Source organism: Zeus faber (genome assembly GCF_960531495.2).
Source record: "Zeus faber genome assembly, chromosome: 12".
In the NCBI taxonomy this organism is placed as follows: Eukaryota; Metazoa; Chordata; class Actinopteri; order Zeiformes; family Zeidae; genus Zeus; species Zeus faber.
In genome coordinates this window covers 14,882,595-14,901,378 of record NC_137196.1, presented here as the reverse complement: position 1 = coordinate 14,901,378, position 18,784 = coordinate 14,882,595, and the positions used below count along the sequence as shown (strand labels likewise).

The window sequence follows — 18,784 nt, the reverse complement described above, 5'->3', positions numbered from 1 at the left end:
GATGGAGAGAGAGAAAGAGAGAGAGAGAGAGAGAGAAAGAGAGGGTGGAGCTAATGCGGATGTGACCATCAAAGGCCCCATGTGATCTTTCCAACATGGCCTGGGTGTCAATGCTCTGGCACGAGGCTCAAAATGTTCTTCAAAAAAATCCACGTGTTCGAAGGAAAAGGTCATATTTATGGTATATTTTGCATATTTCTGGTAAGATATGAGTGGTTTCTAGTTTTGTTTATAGCTTTTTTTGTAGGTTTATCTCCATGTGCACGCCCTGTGTGTCAGCTAGAGACCACCACCTATATTTAACATCACTGATCAATCAGTTGCCTTGGAATCCCTCTATCCTTTTCTTTCTCTGCACCCAAAGGTAACAAGTTTGTTCCGCGTGCCATCCTGGTGGACCTGGAGCCGGGCACCATGGACTCCGTGCGCTCCGGCCCGTTTGGGCAGCTCTTCCGACCCGACAACTTTGTCTTTGGTGAGTGCATCGGACGGACAGACCAACCGGGCAGACAGACAATGTGTGTCAGCGTCCTCCGGCTGTCATGGCCTCCTACTGTACATCGGGGCGTAGCTTGGTTTGACAGTGATGAATATTCCTTCGTGTGAAGCCTCTGCAGCCGCTCAGCAAATGTGTCAGCGTTTGTGATGGGCGCAGCGGTGTCGGGCCAAGGCTCTGCCCGCCGCTGGTGACTCAGCCAAAAGGAGCGTGGAGGGAGCCAGCGCTGCAGTGCTGAGCAGGACAAAGGAGGAAAACCCAGCGCAGGATGCACTTCCACTTAAAGGACAACTGCCGTATTCAACCCAGCTGCAATATGTAGTGAGATGGGGGCCACGTTCTTCTGTCTGCAGCCGTGATTACCCAGTTGAACTGTGTGTGTAGCTCGGCCAACTCCCATGATCGAGGGGTAGAGAAGGTTGAGGTTAAAAGAGACCATCGTTTTCCTTCAAGCACACTTAGGTTTGCTCCGCAATGAACCTGTTTAATGTCGATATAGTCACACAGCAAGATGTAATTCAGCCAGATGAGTCAAGTTCAAGTTCTAAATAGCCCAATAACAAAGTTTTCTTCTTTCTTCTTCAAGCTACAAAACACCCTCAAACCTTCAAAGTATGGTTGATGAAGCTGGAGACTAATTGTTTTATCTCCTAGATTTTCACTTATTTTTCCATGTTTTAAGGTGGTCAACGTTCAAATATTCTGCCTTTTATGTGTCATGGCTCATGAAGTGCATTCAGTTACATTGTTTGTCTCTCTTGTAGAAGAGGTTCTGAATCTCAATGAGACCAACCTGATAAAATGTAGGCAAAAAAAAAATACCCCAGTAAATTGACCCACTTTCTGTTGCCCAAACCTCCTCATGTCCCAGGTCAGAGCGGAGCTGGGAACAACTGGGCTAAAGGCCACTACACGGAGGGCGCCGAACTGGTGGACTCGGTCCTGGACGTGGTGCGGAAGGAGTCTGAAAATTGCGACTGCCTGCAGGGCTTCCAGCTCACCCACTCCCTGGGTGGCGGCACCGGTTCGGGCATGGGCACTCTGCTGATCAGCAAGATCCGCGAGGAGTACCCCGACCGCATTATGAACACCTTCAGCGTCATGCCCTCGCCCAAGGTGTCCGACACCGTGGTGGAGCCCTACAACGCCACGCTCTCCGTCCACCAGCTGGTGGAGAACACCGACGAGACCTTCAGCATTGACAACGAGGCGCTCTACGACATCTGCTTCCGCACGCTCAAGCTGACCACGCCCACCTACGGAGACCTCAACCACCTGGTGTCGGCCACCATGAGCGGGGTGACGACCTGCTTGCGCTTCCCTGGCCAGCTCAACGCTGACCTGAGGAAGCTGGCCGTCAACATGGTGCCCTTCCCCCGGCTGCACTTCTTCATGCCGGGCTTCGCCCCGCTCACCAGCCGGGGGAGCCAGCAGTACCGCGCACTCTCCGTGCCCGAGCTGACGCAGCAGATGTTCGACGCCAAGAACATGATGGCGGCGTGCGACCCGCGCCATGGGCGCTACCTCACCGTGGCGGCTATCTTTCGCGGGCGCATGTCCATGAAGGAGGTGGACGAGCAGATGCTGAGCGTGCAGAACAAGAACAGCAGCTACTTCGTGGAGTGGATCCCCAACAACGTGAAGACGGCCGTCTGTGACATCCCGCCGCGCGGCCTCAAGATGTCCGCTACCTTCATCGGCAACAGCACCGCCATCCAGGAGCTCTTCAGGAGGATCTCGGAGCAGTTCACTGCCATGTTCCGCCGCAAGGCCTTCCTGCACTGGTACACCGGCGAGGGCATGGATGAGATGGAGTTCACCGAGGCCGAGAGCAACATGAACGACCTGGTGTCGGAGTACCAGCAGTACCAGGATGCCACCGCTGACGAGATAGGCGAATACGAAGAGGACGAAATAGAGGACGAGGAGGAAGCCCGCCATGACGTCCGCCATTGATTACTTCAGAGCCTCATAGAAGATACCGCTGTCTTAGCCAATGTGAAACAATCACTTGAAATAGTCAATAATTGTTGTTGGAAAGAATTAAAAAGTTTGCAGCAAAAGGAGAATGTTAGACTAATGTTCTGCAGGTTGCAGAGTGATATTAGCCATTTAGCCTCGGTAATACTGTGTATCAATGTGGCCCCACGCTGAAAAACACCATGAGTGCTGTTAAAACCCAACAAATTATCTGAGTATTACAGTCATTGGATTCCCCAAGTCATGCTTTACCAGTGCCAATAATAAAGAGAAGCAGTGTTGCCCGATATACAGTTTTGTAAAATGGATCTCAATGTGCATTCATCACAAAATCAATAAAAAACAAATACCTTGTCCTGTCAATATAATGTGTGTGTCTTGTTATGGGAGAAAGGTGTGGGAGAAACATTCTGAACATCTCAAGGAATTTTAGTGTTCCTCAGAAAGGCATCAGGAAACCCGACTAACAAGAAGAAGCCCTTAGAAGAGCAATATATACAGAGCAATGTGTGAATTCGGGGAGCCGACCAGGTAAAAAAGCAATTCAAAAAGCAACATTCATTATTCACAATACAGTGGCATACACCTGTGCATCCCCCTGTTGGAGGTTTGCTCAAGACTGATGATACAATGCCTCTAATTATATAAAGCTCAAAAGGATGCATACATTACCCTAAACTACAATGCACTATACTAAATTGAGAAAGTAAAATGCATCCATCTATACAACATCTTTAAGATCTCTAAACGTAATAGTACTATAATAACGCTGTAATAATGTTGAAATAAGTTAGACAAATACACTTACACATTATAATAAGTGAGACTAATAACACTATAATAACACTTACATTACTGTAAAAAGTTAGGCTAATGCATTGTAATATCACTGTAGTAACCCTGTAATACGTTAGACAATACACTGTATTTACACTGTAATAATACTATAATAAGTTTGCCAACTAAGACTGTAATAAAACTTTAATAAATTAGACTAATAACACTAAGAACACCGTAATCATGCAGAGAAATATCCTACTATATTCCTATTTATATTCAGAACCGGTCAATACTTCCATCCCTACTACATCTTCGCCTCATAGCCTTTTTTTGTCATGCATTGAGCCTATTTTGTTAATCAGCCACAACATTAAAACATAATGTTTTAACCAAAACAGCTCTGAGCCGTGGAGGCATGGACTCCACAAGACCTCTGAAGGTGTCCTGTGGTATCTGGCACCAAGACGTTAGCAGCAGATCCTTTAAGTCCTGGAGGTTGTGAGGTTGGGCCCCCATGGATCGGGCTTGTTGTTCCAGCACATCCCAAGGATGCTCCATGGAATTAAGATGTGGGGAATTTGGAGGCCAGGTCAACACCTTGAACTCTTTGTCATGTTCCTCAGACATTGAACTGAACATTGAACATCGGATCAGACTGGCTCAACTTCACTCCCCACACGCATCAATGAGCCCATGGGCGCCCATGACCCTGTCACCGGTTCACCGGTTGTCCTTGCTTGGAGCACTTTTGGTAGGTATTCACCACTGCATACCAGGAACACCCCACAAGACCTGCTGTTCTGGAGATGCTCTGACCAAATCGTCGAGCCGTCACAATTTGGCCCTTGTCAAAGTCGCTCAGATCCTTACGCTTGCCCATTTTTCCTGCTTCCAACACATCAACTTTTTAATGTTGTGGCTGATCAGTTCATGTTTTTTTAGACTGTGTCATTTAATTACAGTGGAGGATAATAGACGGACTGAAATGTTCCTCTTCCACTGGTGTGGGAAGAAGCTGATTGAAGAACCCCCACTTTGCTCGTATGTGTATTGTTAAACCTGAACGTCGCTATCTAGAAGGATTGTAAAAAAAACAGTTTGGACGTTTGGAAGCAAGAGTCTGCATTTCTTCTTAGATCTAGATCTAATCCTTAGATCTGTCCACAGTCGACATGCAAATGCCCAAGAGCCCTTTTCAAGTTGTCAAACCTGTTCTAGTTTCCATTATTTTGTTTACCTCAATCAACACATTACATAACCTCTGGCTGTTGACAAAAAACACTGTAGCTGCTCAGCGTTATCTCCATCACCAGTGCTGACATGGAAGGAGAAAAAGGGAATACTAGCTGAAAAGTATTTCAAATGATGAATGTGGTCATTCCGCCTGCCACACGCCACTCGAGGTGGGTTTTCAGGGCCCTCCGACACAGAGACACAAGCGATGGGGTTGAAAACACACCAGTGCTATTGTAGCGAGTAGGCAAGGTGGAACAAGCCTGGAGCAGATATATATGACAAGGACTCCTCTCCTGTATGTGTGGGGTGGTGGTTTTACCTGTTGCTTGTTAGACCAAGCAACATATATACAGCCACTGATCCTGGGCCCAATTACCTAGACCCAGGACAGGTGGGACTGCTCAAACCACACCATCCCCACACCACAATGAGTTTTTATTATTTGTTCTGGTTCTGGGACAAATACGTTATTTCATTTCCTTCTAGAAACCCAGAAAACCAGATTTTCTACCTAGCAACACAGTTGAAGGAATTGAAGTATTTAAGACCGACTTTCTTCACCTGGAAAAGACACAGTTTATCACCGTAGAGTGACGAGTGACAAATTAAATAAAACTAGACAACAAGCGGAAGTTCCACAACCGTTACGTTTTATTATGACAAGGGGTGCAAAGTTAGACAAAGAAAACCTTAATGGCCTGCAAATCTTCTATATATGTAAATGCTGTGAAAACATGAGACGCAAGAGCCTGCAGGAACATTTTTAAACACCATTATCAAAATTATCAGTAGCAGCTAAAGCAGGTAAAATCCAAAATCATCAGGGCTTTCCCTGGGAATCTTCAGAAAACCAGCCCCAAGTCCAGGTTCCAGCATAACAAAACAATATTTACAAATAAACTAAGAAACACACTGTGTAAGTTTCTACCCTGGTAATTTTTGCAACAATATACACATATTAATAAAAAAAGAGTCAAACTTTGAAAGTTTAATTTGTGCAACTTAGACCAAGTAGGACACAAAAGCCTGACACCATGGACAATGAACCCACAATTTGTCCCCAGACAATCTACAGAGAAAAACGACAATTTACTGCCTTTTTTTCCACAAATTATCAGAATACATGAGAAACTGGAAAATGCCACAATACTGCAATTACAATAAACTCATCCGGGGCGCCTCGGTGGCTCACCGCAGAGTGCACCATATGCAAGGCTCAGTCCTTACCACAGCAGCCCAGGTTTGATTCCAGCACACGGCCATTTGCTGCATGTCATTCTTCCTCCCCACAATATCACTATCAAATAAAGCATGAAAATGCCAAAAAATCTATCTTTAAAAAAAGAAGTTATTCGCACACCAAATACTAATTTGAGATTCTTACTGATAAATTAATACTCTCCTTGTCTAGTCTAAAAAAAATTGGATTTTTGTGTTTTCAGGTTTAGAATAACATATAAATGATTAATAACCGGCAAAAGGTTAGGTGCATTTCTGTATGTAAAATGCGTTTGGGGTATTTAACAATTAGCATTTAAGTTTTCCAGAATAAGCCTAGCATATAAGCAAGTCGTTGTATTAATGAAAGTCAATTCACTATTCCACATCAAGTAGGAGGAAAAAGGCGCTTTACGGATTTATCTTTCATAATCAGGAAAACAAAACAAAGTGAGAACACAACCTCCCAAAACAGGTTTTATGCTCTTGTGGTGGTTTCCATATTTCTCTCTGTGACTGAGATCTTTTTCTGTTGCACAACAACTTTTTGGCCGCCTGTTGCCCTAGGCCTGGCCGTGGCCCTCGGAATGGAAACCTTAGTCGACCCCAAAGAGCCGCCCTGGGAGTTGGAGCTCCACGCAAAGCTCTGACCTTGCCCTTGGAAACCCTGATCCCTGACCTCCAAGCCTGGACTTGATGACCCCAGCCCCACCTGGAGGACGCCCTGCACTTGGCCTGCGCTGCCTACCGCACCTGTAGATCCTCCTGAAGCATTCTCCATCAGCAGAACTTGCCTGGACCTGCTGCTTCCTTGCGAAAAGCTCTCTGCCATTCTAACGTTCTCTACTTCTTCTGACCCCTGCAAGATGGTTTTTCCTGCCCCTCCACCCATGCCTCCCTCCCGACGCTCTACAAGGACCATACCCTGGGAGCCCTGGAGGCCTCCTATGTGCACCAGACCTTGGCCGAGGCCCACTTGACCCCCGGCCTGCTGGCCACCACCCGCCACTAGGACCATTTGGGGCTTGGAATCGACCACATACATGGGGGCAGCGGTGTAGTACAACGTGGGCTGCTGGATGAGCAGTGCCTGATTCGGAATCACGATCTTGTCTTGGACATGAACGTTGGAAAGGGTGCCTATTCCCTGAGCCCTATCACTGACCAGGCTATTTTGGGCGGCGATGGAGGAAGCAGAAAGCATGTTGTGGGAGCTGATGTCGATGTGGTCCACGTCCCTGACTCGTTCCGTGTGAGTGTGAGTGTGGGTATGGGTGGAGGTGGAAGGCATGGGGGGTGACGGCGTTCTGGGCGGGCGGCAGACGGAGACCCCGATGTGCGTGTCCGTGGACTCAGCCAACGTTGTCCCCCGGCAGATCTCGGCCAAGGTTTTGAATTTTGGTCCGAGGTCATTGAGGAACTCCAGGTCGTCCTCGTTCTCAAAGAGGCTGCAGCAGCCCACTGAACCCACGGGGGACTCCCGGCCTTCGTAGTCATAGATCAGCATGGAGTCCTTCTGCTGGGGCTGCTGAGCTGCATGGCTGGCCTTCTGCAAAAAGACAAGGGAGGGATAGACAGACATTTGTAGATCAATGGCAATACCATTTAACACAGCAGGGTTTACACATTGCATCAAACAAATCAGTCAAAAGGGTATTTTATTTATCCATTTGCTTAAACTATGGTCTATACTGTCGGTATAACGTGCTTATGAATGTTTTTGCGGCACAGGAGTTTTTTTAAAAGCTCATGAACTTAACTTATATAACCAAATATCAGCCATTTAATGCTATGAATACCGGGGATGGTAGCTCAGGCGGTAGAGCTGGTGGTCTAGTGATCTAAAGGTTGCTGGTTCGATCCCAGGCTCCTCCTGCTAGCATGCTGTAGTGTCCTTGAGCAAGACACTTAACCCCTAATTGCTCCTGATGGCTGCGTCCGTCGGTGTTTGAACAACTGTAAGTCGCTTTGGATAAAAGCGTCTGCTAAATGTAATGAATGTTGCCCACTGACATCCACTGCAGCCTGGCTGTCCTGGATGGGGGATAGTCCTCATTCTGTGACCCCTTCTCAAGGTCCTTCTTGCTTTTTTCCCCTCATAAGGGGGTTTTCTTGAAACACAGTATGTCCTCGCCAGGGTGGGAGTTAGGACCTGGGAATGCCGTTGATGTTCATGTGAAATGTGAAGCACTGTACTGTGATTGCTGCGCCCCTGCGTCGATCTGGTCGCGCTTTGCCTGTCTCTCCCAGTGCCAAAACTCATACACACAATAGGCCTAGGACTAGGACCGGGCTGCGGAGCTCGAGGGGGGCTCGGGGCCCTTCCCGCTGCTTGGAGGCGCGCGACATAATGCCGACCTTATACACCAGAACTTATCCCAATTGGGATAAGTCCTGTACACTTACCGGTTGACACCTTACACACACACATACAGGCGGTCCCATCTCACACACACACACCTGCTTCGAGTGCACCCCAGCACCCACTAGGTTGCATTCCTCTCCTTTCCTCCCTCATTTACTGCCATAACCATGACAGGAAGAGGCCACGTGACCAGTTGTAGTTCTAGTTTTCCTGGACTTAATCAACTGTTTTTTAATAGATGTTTATGTTTCCGTGTAAATGTTGTTTGCTTCTATGTTTATTTGTCTCACCGTGGTGATTCTCCCCCTCTTGGAGTAGTGATTAGTTGTTTATAGACCCAAACATGATGAATAGTTCTCCAAAGAGGGGGATTGGTGGTGGTTCTGTATAACCAAAAACTGGGCTCTTGTCATCCAACAGGAGTCATTGCAGCAGTTCTTGATGATTTAAGAATGAAAAAAGAGTTGTATTGCAGGCTGAGAAGTTGAACTCCACTTGCAGACTAACTCTGTCCTAGATGCAATGGCATACAAATACTCTGTGTTGTATGCCCAGCATGCTGACAGCACAGGTAAAAAAATAAAATAAAATAAAAAATAAAAAGACTGTACTGTGATTAAGGGCAATAGAAATCGATTGACTCACGCTGGCGTAGTACTCCTCCAGGAACCCTTCAGACAGGGCGATTCCATCGTACGCCCCGGCTCGGTATGTGGAGAAGAAGTCCTTCTGTCCCATCAGGGTTCCGCCGGCCATGCTGTCCACCTCCATGCGCCGGCTGGGCTGGTGGTACAGGTGTCTGTGGTCAGATGCGAACATCGAGGATGAGGTAAAGCCGCCCCTGGCCCCCGCTACTGCTCTTCCTCCTCCGGCAAATGCCGCGGATCCCCCTTGTCCGCCCAGGTACCCCTTCGCCCCGTAGGTGTCCGCTGACCAGCTTGCCCCGTGGTCCACCTCTACCGGGACCTGCAGGAGAGGAACTTCCTGAGAGAGATTAAAAAAAACAAAAAAAAACAGCCTTGAAAATTCTGGCCTTATTGGCATTTTCCATTTCCATACGTTTATTCATGGATTCCAGACTTAAAGTCAGTACCTTGTCTTCTCCCTGTCCCTCAGTGTGGTATGAGATCAGCTGGGATTTGGCCTCGTATGGAATGGCCTTAAAGTTGCCCATGGCCGCTGCCCCTCCGCACAGACAGAAGAGAAGCAGGAGGGGAACCACTGAAAAGGAAATGCAAGTTCACACTTCAATGTACCTCAGCATTAAAAAACTCTGAAAGCTCCTTCATCACTACGTGGTTCCCAGAAAGAACAGCTCAATCGGCTCTTCACCTTGACCCTACTTGCACTGAACTGCCTATCTCATCTTTCAAGATCTATTTCCCACGCAAATTTCTTGACTTACTTCCCTTATGAAAAATAAATAAAAGTCGCAAAGTAATGTGAGGTGATCTGGAACAAAGCCTGCTGCGAAAAGATGTGGGATGAAAATCAATCCATCAACGACTCACTTAATTCACTCATAGGCTTAACAAATTGGCTGAACGCCAACCTCCCCGAGAATTTCCCATGTCTGACTTCTTACAGCACAGTAGAACAGGTCTGGCCAAGTGAGCTTTCTGTTAGACTCTTATCAGTTCGACATGAACCGAATTCACAAAGGGAAGTAGCAATAAGAACATCAACACAACTCACACAACAGCAGCAGGAGTCCCAGGAGGAAGAGGAGGACTCCCGAAGCGCCGAAGGTGGCGGTGCTGGTCTCACGGATCACACACGTCTTGCCGTCTTCGTCGCACGTGCACACGTCCACGTTCAGCACCTGGAGGTCCGTGCACGCCTTCCCCTGCTGGTCCCTGATCTCCAGGGACACCTTGTAGCTACCCGGCCACAGGCCGGCCTGGTCCCGCAAGATCACTGTGGTCTCTGGTGGAAAAGGAGAAGATGGGAAGGAAATGCATAGATAAGTAGATGGATGAATTAATGAATTAATAAACAAATAAAAGAAGGAAGGGAAGAAATAAATAAAATAAGTTAAATAAATGAGGAACAAATAAAACGCAAAGAAATGATTAAAGGAAGAAAAATGTCAGGCAAAAACTAAATAAATAAATGAAGAAAATAAAAAATATATAGAAAGAACAAAGAAAGAAAGTAGGAAATTATTAATAAATAAATCAATAAAAGAAGAAAACACACAACGGATGAACCAAGCCCAACAAAAATATTCCTCTTTAGAAAAAAAGGTAATGAGCAGATTAGCAGAGATTTGAAAACAGGGCAGGTCCTAATTCTGAATTCAGTAGAGAATTCTGCCCCAGGACTTCTCTTAGTCGTTAAATGTCATCAATCCTGCCCTGTTATAAATCCTCAATGTGGATTTAAAAAACAATTTCATCATTCAAAAAAACGTTTTTCTCTTTTTTCAGCAAAAGTCTGCCAACAATGAAGCCATACTTTTAAATTGCGTAAATTAAAGCTGGTTTAAAGATAATTTCACAACTGTTAGATACAGGATCAAGGATTTGTTTATTTTACTTAAAACCACTCCATATCGTAAGATATCGTAAGACTACTAACTCAAACCAGGCTCATACCATTTAAAGGTTCCACAATCCATTTCTGTTTGTTGTTCTCGGAGATCACCCTGAAGTCAAACGGTGCCGAGTTGGGGAAATCGTCTCCATCTACAGCCGTGACGTACACCGCGCTGTCGTCCAGACACTTGGTCTGGCTTTTGTGTACTAATGTGGGACAGTGGTCGTTGAAGTCATCCACTTGAATGGCGATGGTCCCCGTCGCAGTTTTGGAGGGCACATCTGAAAAAGAACCACGAGTTGAGGAATACAGAAAACCTACTATAATTGTTCAGGTATAATTGCAATAAATGATGCACTCAGTGCCGTAAATTACCTTTGCTAATACATATGATTTTGGCATAGTATGTGCCATTGATCAAGTGTATCGACTCTCGATCAGGCCACTTATTCAACTTTATATCCGCTGTCTTCTCGTCGATGATCAACCAGTTGTCGTCGTCTTGTAATTTGGCGTAGCTGAGAGCAAGACAATTTTGGAGTTATGACGATAATAAGACCTAAGATATGGTACCACCTTGGGACATTACAAAGGGAAACTCACAAAACATTGGTTGCAATTTTCAGAGTGTCGCTGTCGATGGCGGCATAATTAGTGATGACCTTGTGGAGGGTGACCGTGGTCCTGTCCTCGGAGATGGTCACAACCTTGACACTAGGCTGGAAGCGGGGGCCTTCCTTTTGGTTGACCACGTTGATCTTGATGGGGTAGCTCTTAGGGGTGGTGTCCGGTGGCGGCCGGTGGCCGAAGTCGTACGGTGCCTTGTTGGCCACGGTCACAGTCAGACCGAGCGTCTTCAGTTCCTCGTAGTCCAGCGGCTGCAGAGGGGTGGGACAAAAAAAAATGATACCACGATATATTGCGATACTTCCTCTTCCTCAGTTTTTTTCATTAGCTGTAGCTGTCGCCCTCAATTGACATTTATGTTTTTACTTGAGAATTGCTTTCTGGAAGGTTGACAGGTTGATATCTCTGTACCGCACCTTCAGGATCGTGATGATGCCCTCGTTGGTCTTGGCGTTGGTGGTAATACTGAAGTAGCCGGCCTCGTTCCCCGTCACGATGGAGAAGACGGCGAGCCAGTTCACCGAATACATCAAGTCCAGATCGATGGCTTTGATCCTCAACACCTCCACATTGATGGTGTTCTCCATCACGCTCCCTTCATACTGAAAAAAATGTATACATATACCTATTTAGGACACGTTGACAAACATTCATTGTACAGTCCAAGTAGGAAATAAGTTATACAGTATTTTCAGTAAAAGGTTAGGTCCTACCGTTTCTTTCTCCAGCGTGGGAATGTTGTCATTGATGTCCAGGATATTGATCACAATTTCGCCAGTTCCAGAGTTCCCTCCCAATGCTCCGTTCATGTCCATGCCTTTTACAGTCACCGTATGTGTGTCTAGAGTCTGCAAAAATGAAACAAGATACAACACCAGCCACACAAGTTAGAGCAAACCATTCTTATTAGGCATGGGCACATTTATGATTAAATCCTCAATTGGCGATCGACTCCATCGATCACGACTGACGTTGATTACAGACGATATTTTTATTTATTATATCCACCACGAAAAATTCAAGCATCGCCACGGTGTAGGTGAAGTTTATCGGGTTCATAAACTGGAGCGGAGAGGGAGAGGGAGGGGGAGAAGAAGAGGGGGGTAAGTCTCCCTGTTGCTTTCTGTTGCTATGGGACTTCATTTAGTAAAAACTTGTTTCTGTGTAAATAATTTGCTTGCAACAACTTTACCCCCACAACAAATAGTCCACAACACATAGTCCACAACACGTAGTCCACAACACAGTCCACAAGACATAGTCCACAACACGTAGTCCACAACACATAGTCCACAACACGTAGTCCACAACACGTAGTCCACAACACATAGTCCACAACACGTAGTCCACAACACGTAGTCCACAACACATAGTCCACAAGACATAGTCCACAAGACATAGTCCACAACACGTAGTGCACAACAACGTAGTCCACAACAACGTAGTCCACAACACGTAGTGCACAACAACGTAGTCCACAACAATGTAGTCCACAACAACGTAGTCCACAACAACATAGTCCTCAGAAACGTAGTCCACAACAACGTAGTCCACAACAACGTAGTCCACAGCAACGTAGTCCACAACAATGTAGTCCACAACAACGTAGTTCACACCACATAGTCCACAACAACGTGGTTCACAACGCGTAGTCAACAACAATATAGTCCACAACACATAGCCCACAACAACGTAGCCCACAAAATCGTAGTCCACAACACATAGTCCACAACAATGTAGTCCACAACACGTAGTCCACAACAATGTAGTCCATAACATGTAGTCCACAACACGTAGTCCACAACAATGTAGTCCACAACACGTAGTCCACAACAATGTAGTCCACAACATGTAGTCCACAACACGTAGTCCACAACAATGTAGTCCACAACACGTAGTCCAGAACAACGTAATCAACAACAATGTAGTTCTCAACAACGTAGTCCACAACACGTAGTCCACAAACACAGTCCTCAACACATAGTCCACAACAACGTATTCCACAACACATAGGGCACTATCGACCAATCAAATATTCCACGGAGCCGTTTAATAATAATACAATTTAAACAATAATAAAACACAATAAACACTGAGATATAAAACATCATCTGACCTCGCGGTCCAGAGTGGTCTGTCGGACAAGGACTTCTCCGGTTTGGTGGTTGATGATAAAGAGCCCGGCCGAGGTGCTGGACTCCACGAGGCTGAAGAAGATCAGGGAGTGAAGCGTCCCTTCTTCATCTGCGTCCGTGGCGTTCACTACCATCACCACGGTACCTGGGAAGAAGAAAAACAAATTCTCTTCAATTAAATCATGTGGAAAATAAGAGTGTATAAAATGTGAAAAAGGAGGATAAAGTAGCAACTGAGCGCTACTTGGGTATGAAGCAGGGGATATCTGTCTCAACGATAGTCGGTCCTCACTTACAAGGAATATAATGTGAAAATATAATAGGGAAAAATAAAAGCTATTTACTAATAAAAGCCTTTATCAGTATAATTACAATTTTGGGTCTTACATAAGTTATTTTTTATATTCAAAACTGTCGTTCTGTATGAAATAAGGTTGCAGAAATGACATGTTCTTGTTGAGATTCACACCTTTTCAGAAGCCAAATTGGACAACCTTGGCCTTCAAATGTCATAGGAAATATCCTTATTGAAAACTGTAAGCTCTATGGACAGTTAAACATATTTATATGTTTGGACAAATTTGACAAATTGATAATAATCTCCATTGCAGAAATGTAGTTGTCCAATTTGGCTGGTGGGCTACAGAATTACAAATACAATTTATGTATATAATATTATAATATTGATATTGTGATATATGACTAGATATTGTCTGGAATGTTGGTTATCGTAATATTGTGATATATATATAAATGTTGTTTTGTAATAATAACCACATGACCAATGATTGCTTCTCACTTATTATGTGTGTCTAAATATTTTATGAAAGTGCCGATGTCCGGGTATTTGTCAAAAAGTATAAAAAATAATTATTTGTCATAAATGCACTGATAAGAAAAACTTTTTGGCCGGATGCCAGATCCAATTTAGTGGATAAAAACACCAATAGCCAATAATTAATATTCTTCACTCAAAATATGAGGCTTAATTTTTATTATTTATCGTCACATTACGAAGATGGGGTGAAAAATACCTGCAGCGCTGGATTCCTTGACATAGCCGACTTGCTGCATTTGGAACACCGGCGCACAGTCGTTCTTGTCCTCGACGATGATACGAAGGTCGATGTCTTTCTCCGCCCGGCTCCCGTTTTTGAACTTGGCCACACCGAGCAACTAAGGAAGGGAAAACGCCGCACCGGTCATTATCACCAAAAGAACCCCCAGCAGGGTGTTATTAATACCATGAGACAGAATACTGACTTGAAATATTTCATAACCGGTTTATGTTTGGTTGCAGTATGTGATGTGATGTAAGAAAGCGATAATGTACAGCCAGCCGGTCGTTATCACAAAATAACGCCCAACAGGTGATCAGTCTTATATCACTGTGAAGGGTATTCTTGCACATTATCCTGCTTATGACGCAGCTACCTACTAAATGAAGTAATACATTGAGACAGAATGTTGATTTGAATTGATTTTATAAATATTTAAAGTGCTTCAGATAAGGAAAATAGTCCACAACAAAGTAGCAAACACTGCAACCGCGATGTGAATTCGGGTGGAGGAGAAGTGGTTGCCTGTGACAACGGTCACGAGTAACAGATCAGCGGTCGTTATTCAGAAATAACGCACCGTTGGTCGCCACTATCGGCCAACCGGAATCGAGTATTCCACGCGGCCGTGTGATAAAACAGGATATTTCAACGCCGCTGGTATTTTATATACACTTCTTATTTGTTTACGTGGTAGGAGGGAATGTCCTCGCGGTCCAGGATGCCGTTGACCTTCACCAGGCCGCTGTCGGGGTTGACGGTGAACAAGCCGATGGGAGTGCTGTCCGCCCCGGCACCAGTCAGCGAGTAGGTCACAGTGGACTTGTACTCCTCATCGGAACGGATCTGAAAAGACACACACACGCGCACGCACGCACGCACGCACGCACACACACACACACACACACACACACACACACACATTAATATACACGTATACTGTATAGCAATGAATAAACACACACATATATGCTCACACAATTTTATATTCCTGTTAGAATGTGGATTGTTGATACAGAGGTTTATTGTTTGTTGTAATCTTTTTTGGTTTCTTGTATATTGCCGATTTTGTTTTTTAGTGAATTTAATTTTTGTCTTTATTTGTTGGTTGTTTATTTCTAGGTGTACTTTTCATGATTATTGTTGATCAAAGGATAGCTTTTCTTGTTTATTAACCATTTTAACAATTTTTTTCTATTGTTTGCTGGTAATTTTAGACTTAGGGATTGCTACTATTTGTTTTTCACACGTACAGATAATCCTCCATTGCACAATATTGTAAACCCTCTTGCTGAACAAAAGATAAATCAAAGAAAAATACAAATCAAACAGACTAGAAATGGACACGATGCCATATCCTCAAAAAAACATGGACCTCTGTCAGAGAGGTGTGGAAATTTAAGAACAAAGGCGTAGTCTATTGGTGGTGTCTGACAAACACGACGACGGTGGCCATGTCTGTAACCTTTAAGTGAAACCAGATCCTAATCTGTAAAAAAGTATATTAACTCATCAAATATAAACTAAAAATCTACCATATAGTAAGAAATTGAGCAGGAGAACATGATGAGAGACAGGATTTCTTCCTGTAACTCAAACATTCATATTTCATAACTAGAAAACCCACTTTGGCGATGTATTCCCAGCTGGAGTAGTCCACGTTCTCTTGCAGTTTTCGGGGAGGGATGATCCATTCTCTCTTCTGGCGTCTTCCGCCGCCTTCTGCCACCTTAACGAGAAACTGCCAAAAAACAGGAGGAGGACAAATATGGGAAGGTTAAAATTGACATCGATATTGGGAGGCTTGTTTCACAGTATACACGGAAGACTTCAAATGGAAAGGAAAACAAAAAAATAAGGCGGATCATTAACACGTGAAACAGACAAGGAAGTTAAAAGAGAGAAACGTTATTTACTTACTGTCTGTGTTGGGTGGATTACACCACAAGTACCAGAGTTCCAGTCAAAAGGCAATGTTTTTATTAGCCCCGATCGATTTGTTTGTTTGTTTCTTGGTATCTTCAGTTGGTCTCTGTTTATTATTATTATTATTATTTATTTTTTCAAATTTCGCTGTTCTGTTTTTGGGGGATGTTGCATGCAGCACATGGGTAACACAAATACATTGAACGGGTCATATAAAGTGCCATCTGAATTAATTATCAAATACGGATTTTTTTATTTTTTTTAAACAAAACAACGTTATGGATGAGCACTTTAAAGCGACAGCTGTGTGGTCCATGTTCTCACAGTTGTCCTCATTCTAGTTGTTGTAACATTACACGTATAAGTGGCGGTGGCCGTAGTGTGTAAACAGTGTAATAACTGGAAGCGCAGCAGTTACAGTAGAATAAACAGTAGTGATACCAACACGGGGCTTATGGGATGTACAGCTGGAAACGGAAATTTTGCTTGCAGTGGAAATGAACTAGCGGCTTTTTAGTAACAGCGATACTGACTGTAAAGTAAATCAAAAATAATAAATAATCGCGACCGTCCGATCGCGATTAGTTGAGTTGATCGCGACCTGTTTGTAAAACCGTCACACGCCGCGATCACACGCAGGTTTCCACAGCAGCTCTCGCGGGGAATTGTTCAGCCGAAGCCCGTTTGAAACAATTTTGTCATTTCACCGTGTTAACGCCATGGCGAGACAATTGCGTCGTTAATCGCGATGAACGCCCGAGTCGGGGAGCGTGGAAAAGTCAACTTGAAGGCGGCGACGAGACTCGAGCGGTGTTTTCATAGTTGAGATCTTTTAATACTTCAACCATTCGCCCCCCCCCCCCCCCAAAAAAAAACCCACCCAAACTAAATGTTGGGGGGGGGGGGTTATCTGTAACGTCCGCACCTGCCGTCGGACGAGGCACACGGAGGAAGGCACCAAAAACAGGACTTACCGCAAACAATAAGGGCAGCAGGAGAATAACGCCCGACTTGGAGAGAAGAAGAGCCATGGGCGTTCGGAGAGGGAAGGTAAATAGAAGAAACGAAGGAAGGCCGGTCTTCTTTCTTCGTTTAAAAATAAGGAAATGAAAAGGTGAGGATTGTCCGGGCCGGGGCTTCAGATCAGACTCTGAACTTTCCCTACTGGAAGCAGAGGCGGTGCCTCCGTGTGTGTGTGTGTGTGTGTGTGTGTGTGTGTGTGTGTGTGTGTGTGTGTGTGTGTGTGTGCGTGTCTGTGTGTGGGAGGGGTGTTGGGTCCACTGCAGACTATTGTCTTGAGGGAGGAAAGGGTATTTAGGGTTAAAGGAAGTTGCAATGGGACAGAAACTAAAGGTGCATAGTCCAGCTCCTGGGAAATGGAAATGTTGACCGACACCCGAATAAACAATATGAACGTACTGCGTATGATACAATATCTCGCTGTGAGTGACTGAGCTCCTCACTTATCTGTGAAAGTCGCACTGAAGCTGTGAAATTCTTGGGCGTGTCAGGCCATGATTTTACCAGATGAATCCACGGCACTGGGTGTGTGCAATTTATTTGAGGTGGAAAGTGTCCAAGTACTTCATCAGGGGGAATGAGTACTTTTACTTTGGTTTAAAAAAAAAAAAATAGCGCTGAGTTACTTCTTCCAGCACTGGGGGAAAGTTGCCCGTTTTTACGAGGAACTCTTTAAAAACTCCCCGGTACTTTTTCTCCATAACAGAGTGCGGAGAGAGATAGGAAGCAGATCAGTGCCCAGCTTCTTCTAGATTCCTGCATTCCGGCCGAAGCACGCTTTGCAGAAATCTCCAATTCTTCCTCCTGCGGGAAGAATTCTTGTCGACATTTCATTATTTTTAGACTAAATTCTCATTGTTTTTAAGTAAACAGTGCAAAGTGTAATGGGCGGTTTCAGTGATACCTCCTGCTGTATAACAAAGGAGGTACTGTGCCATAAAGTTTGATTGTGGATTGACGAATCATTAACTAGGGCTTCTCAAAAAGATGCAAAGAAATATTCTTTACATGCGTACATAACATATATTTCTTTACAAGAATGTAAACAAACATATGATAATTATGTATTCATCCATTGTTTTTCTTTTGGATGAAAGTGATTTTTAGGCAAATATTAAAGCTGCAGTTAGTACTTTAACCCAAAGCCAAGCCTTAAAGCCAATCTCACTTATTGACAATTTCATCCACATTCAGTCAAAAAGTCGACTTTTGCTTTAACATCTCGGTCAAACAGCGCTCTGTTCATCAAAGGTTGTTTATTAACTAAAGATAGATAGACAGATAGATAGATAGACGGACAGAAAGATAGACAGATAGACAGACAGACAGACGGACAGACAGATAGATAGATAGATCGATAGATAGATAGATCGATAGATAGATAGATAGCTAGACAGACAGACAG

The 18,784-nt window shown here is 44.6% G+C and overlaps 2 protein-coding genes across 5 annotated transcripts in view; one reads left to right on the top strand and one right to left on the bottom strand.

Moving 5' to 3' along the window:
* The window catches only part of LOC307238396 (tubulin beta-2A chain), a gene marked incomplete at its 5' end in the record, with an annotated part of 3,858 nt that extends 1,345 nt beyond the window's left edge, over positions 1-2,513 (top strand). Inside the window, 2 exons of one of the 4 annotated variants that reach the window (XM_080011351.1) lie at positions 373-475; positions 1,368-2,513. In XM_080011351.1, the coding sequence (XP_079867477.1) occupies positions 373-475; positions 1,368-2,452 (1,188 nt within the window). In that variant the 3' untranslated portion in view covers positions 2,453-2,513. Of the gene's footprint in view, positions 1-320; positions 476-1,367 lie in introns of all 4 variants that reach the window. The other 3 variants (XM_080011349.1, XM_080011348.1, XM_080011350.1) reach the window with 3 other exon arrangements.
* A 2,626-nt stretch (positions 2,514-5,139) lies between these two features.
* LOC307237869 (desmoglein-2-like protein) lies at positions 5,140-17,491 on the bottom strand. The gene is made up of 14 exons (XM_080010658.1): positions 17,334-17,491; positions 16,061-16,174; positions 15,124-15,279; positions 14,410-14,551; positions 13,357-13,520; positions 11,954-12,088; positions 11,657-11,842; positions 11,217-11,491; positions 10,989-11,131; positions 10,673-10,894; positions 9,771-10,001; positions 9,169-9,296; positions 8,721-9,059; positions 5,140-7,259 (listed from the first exon to the last, which is right to left on the bottom strand). Exons 1-14 carry the CDS (start codon positions 17,388-17,390, stop codon positions 6,189-6,191), a joined length of 3,363 nt encoding a protein of 1,120 aa, XP_079866784.1. The 5' UTR covers positions 17,391-17,491; the 3' UTR covers positions 5,140-6,188.
* Between the last annotated feature and the right edge of the window lie 1,293 nt (positions 17,492-18,784).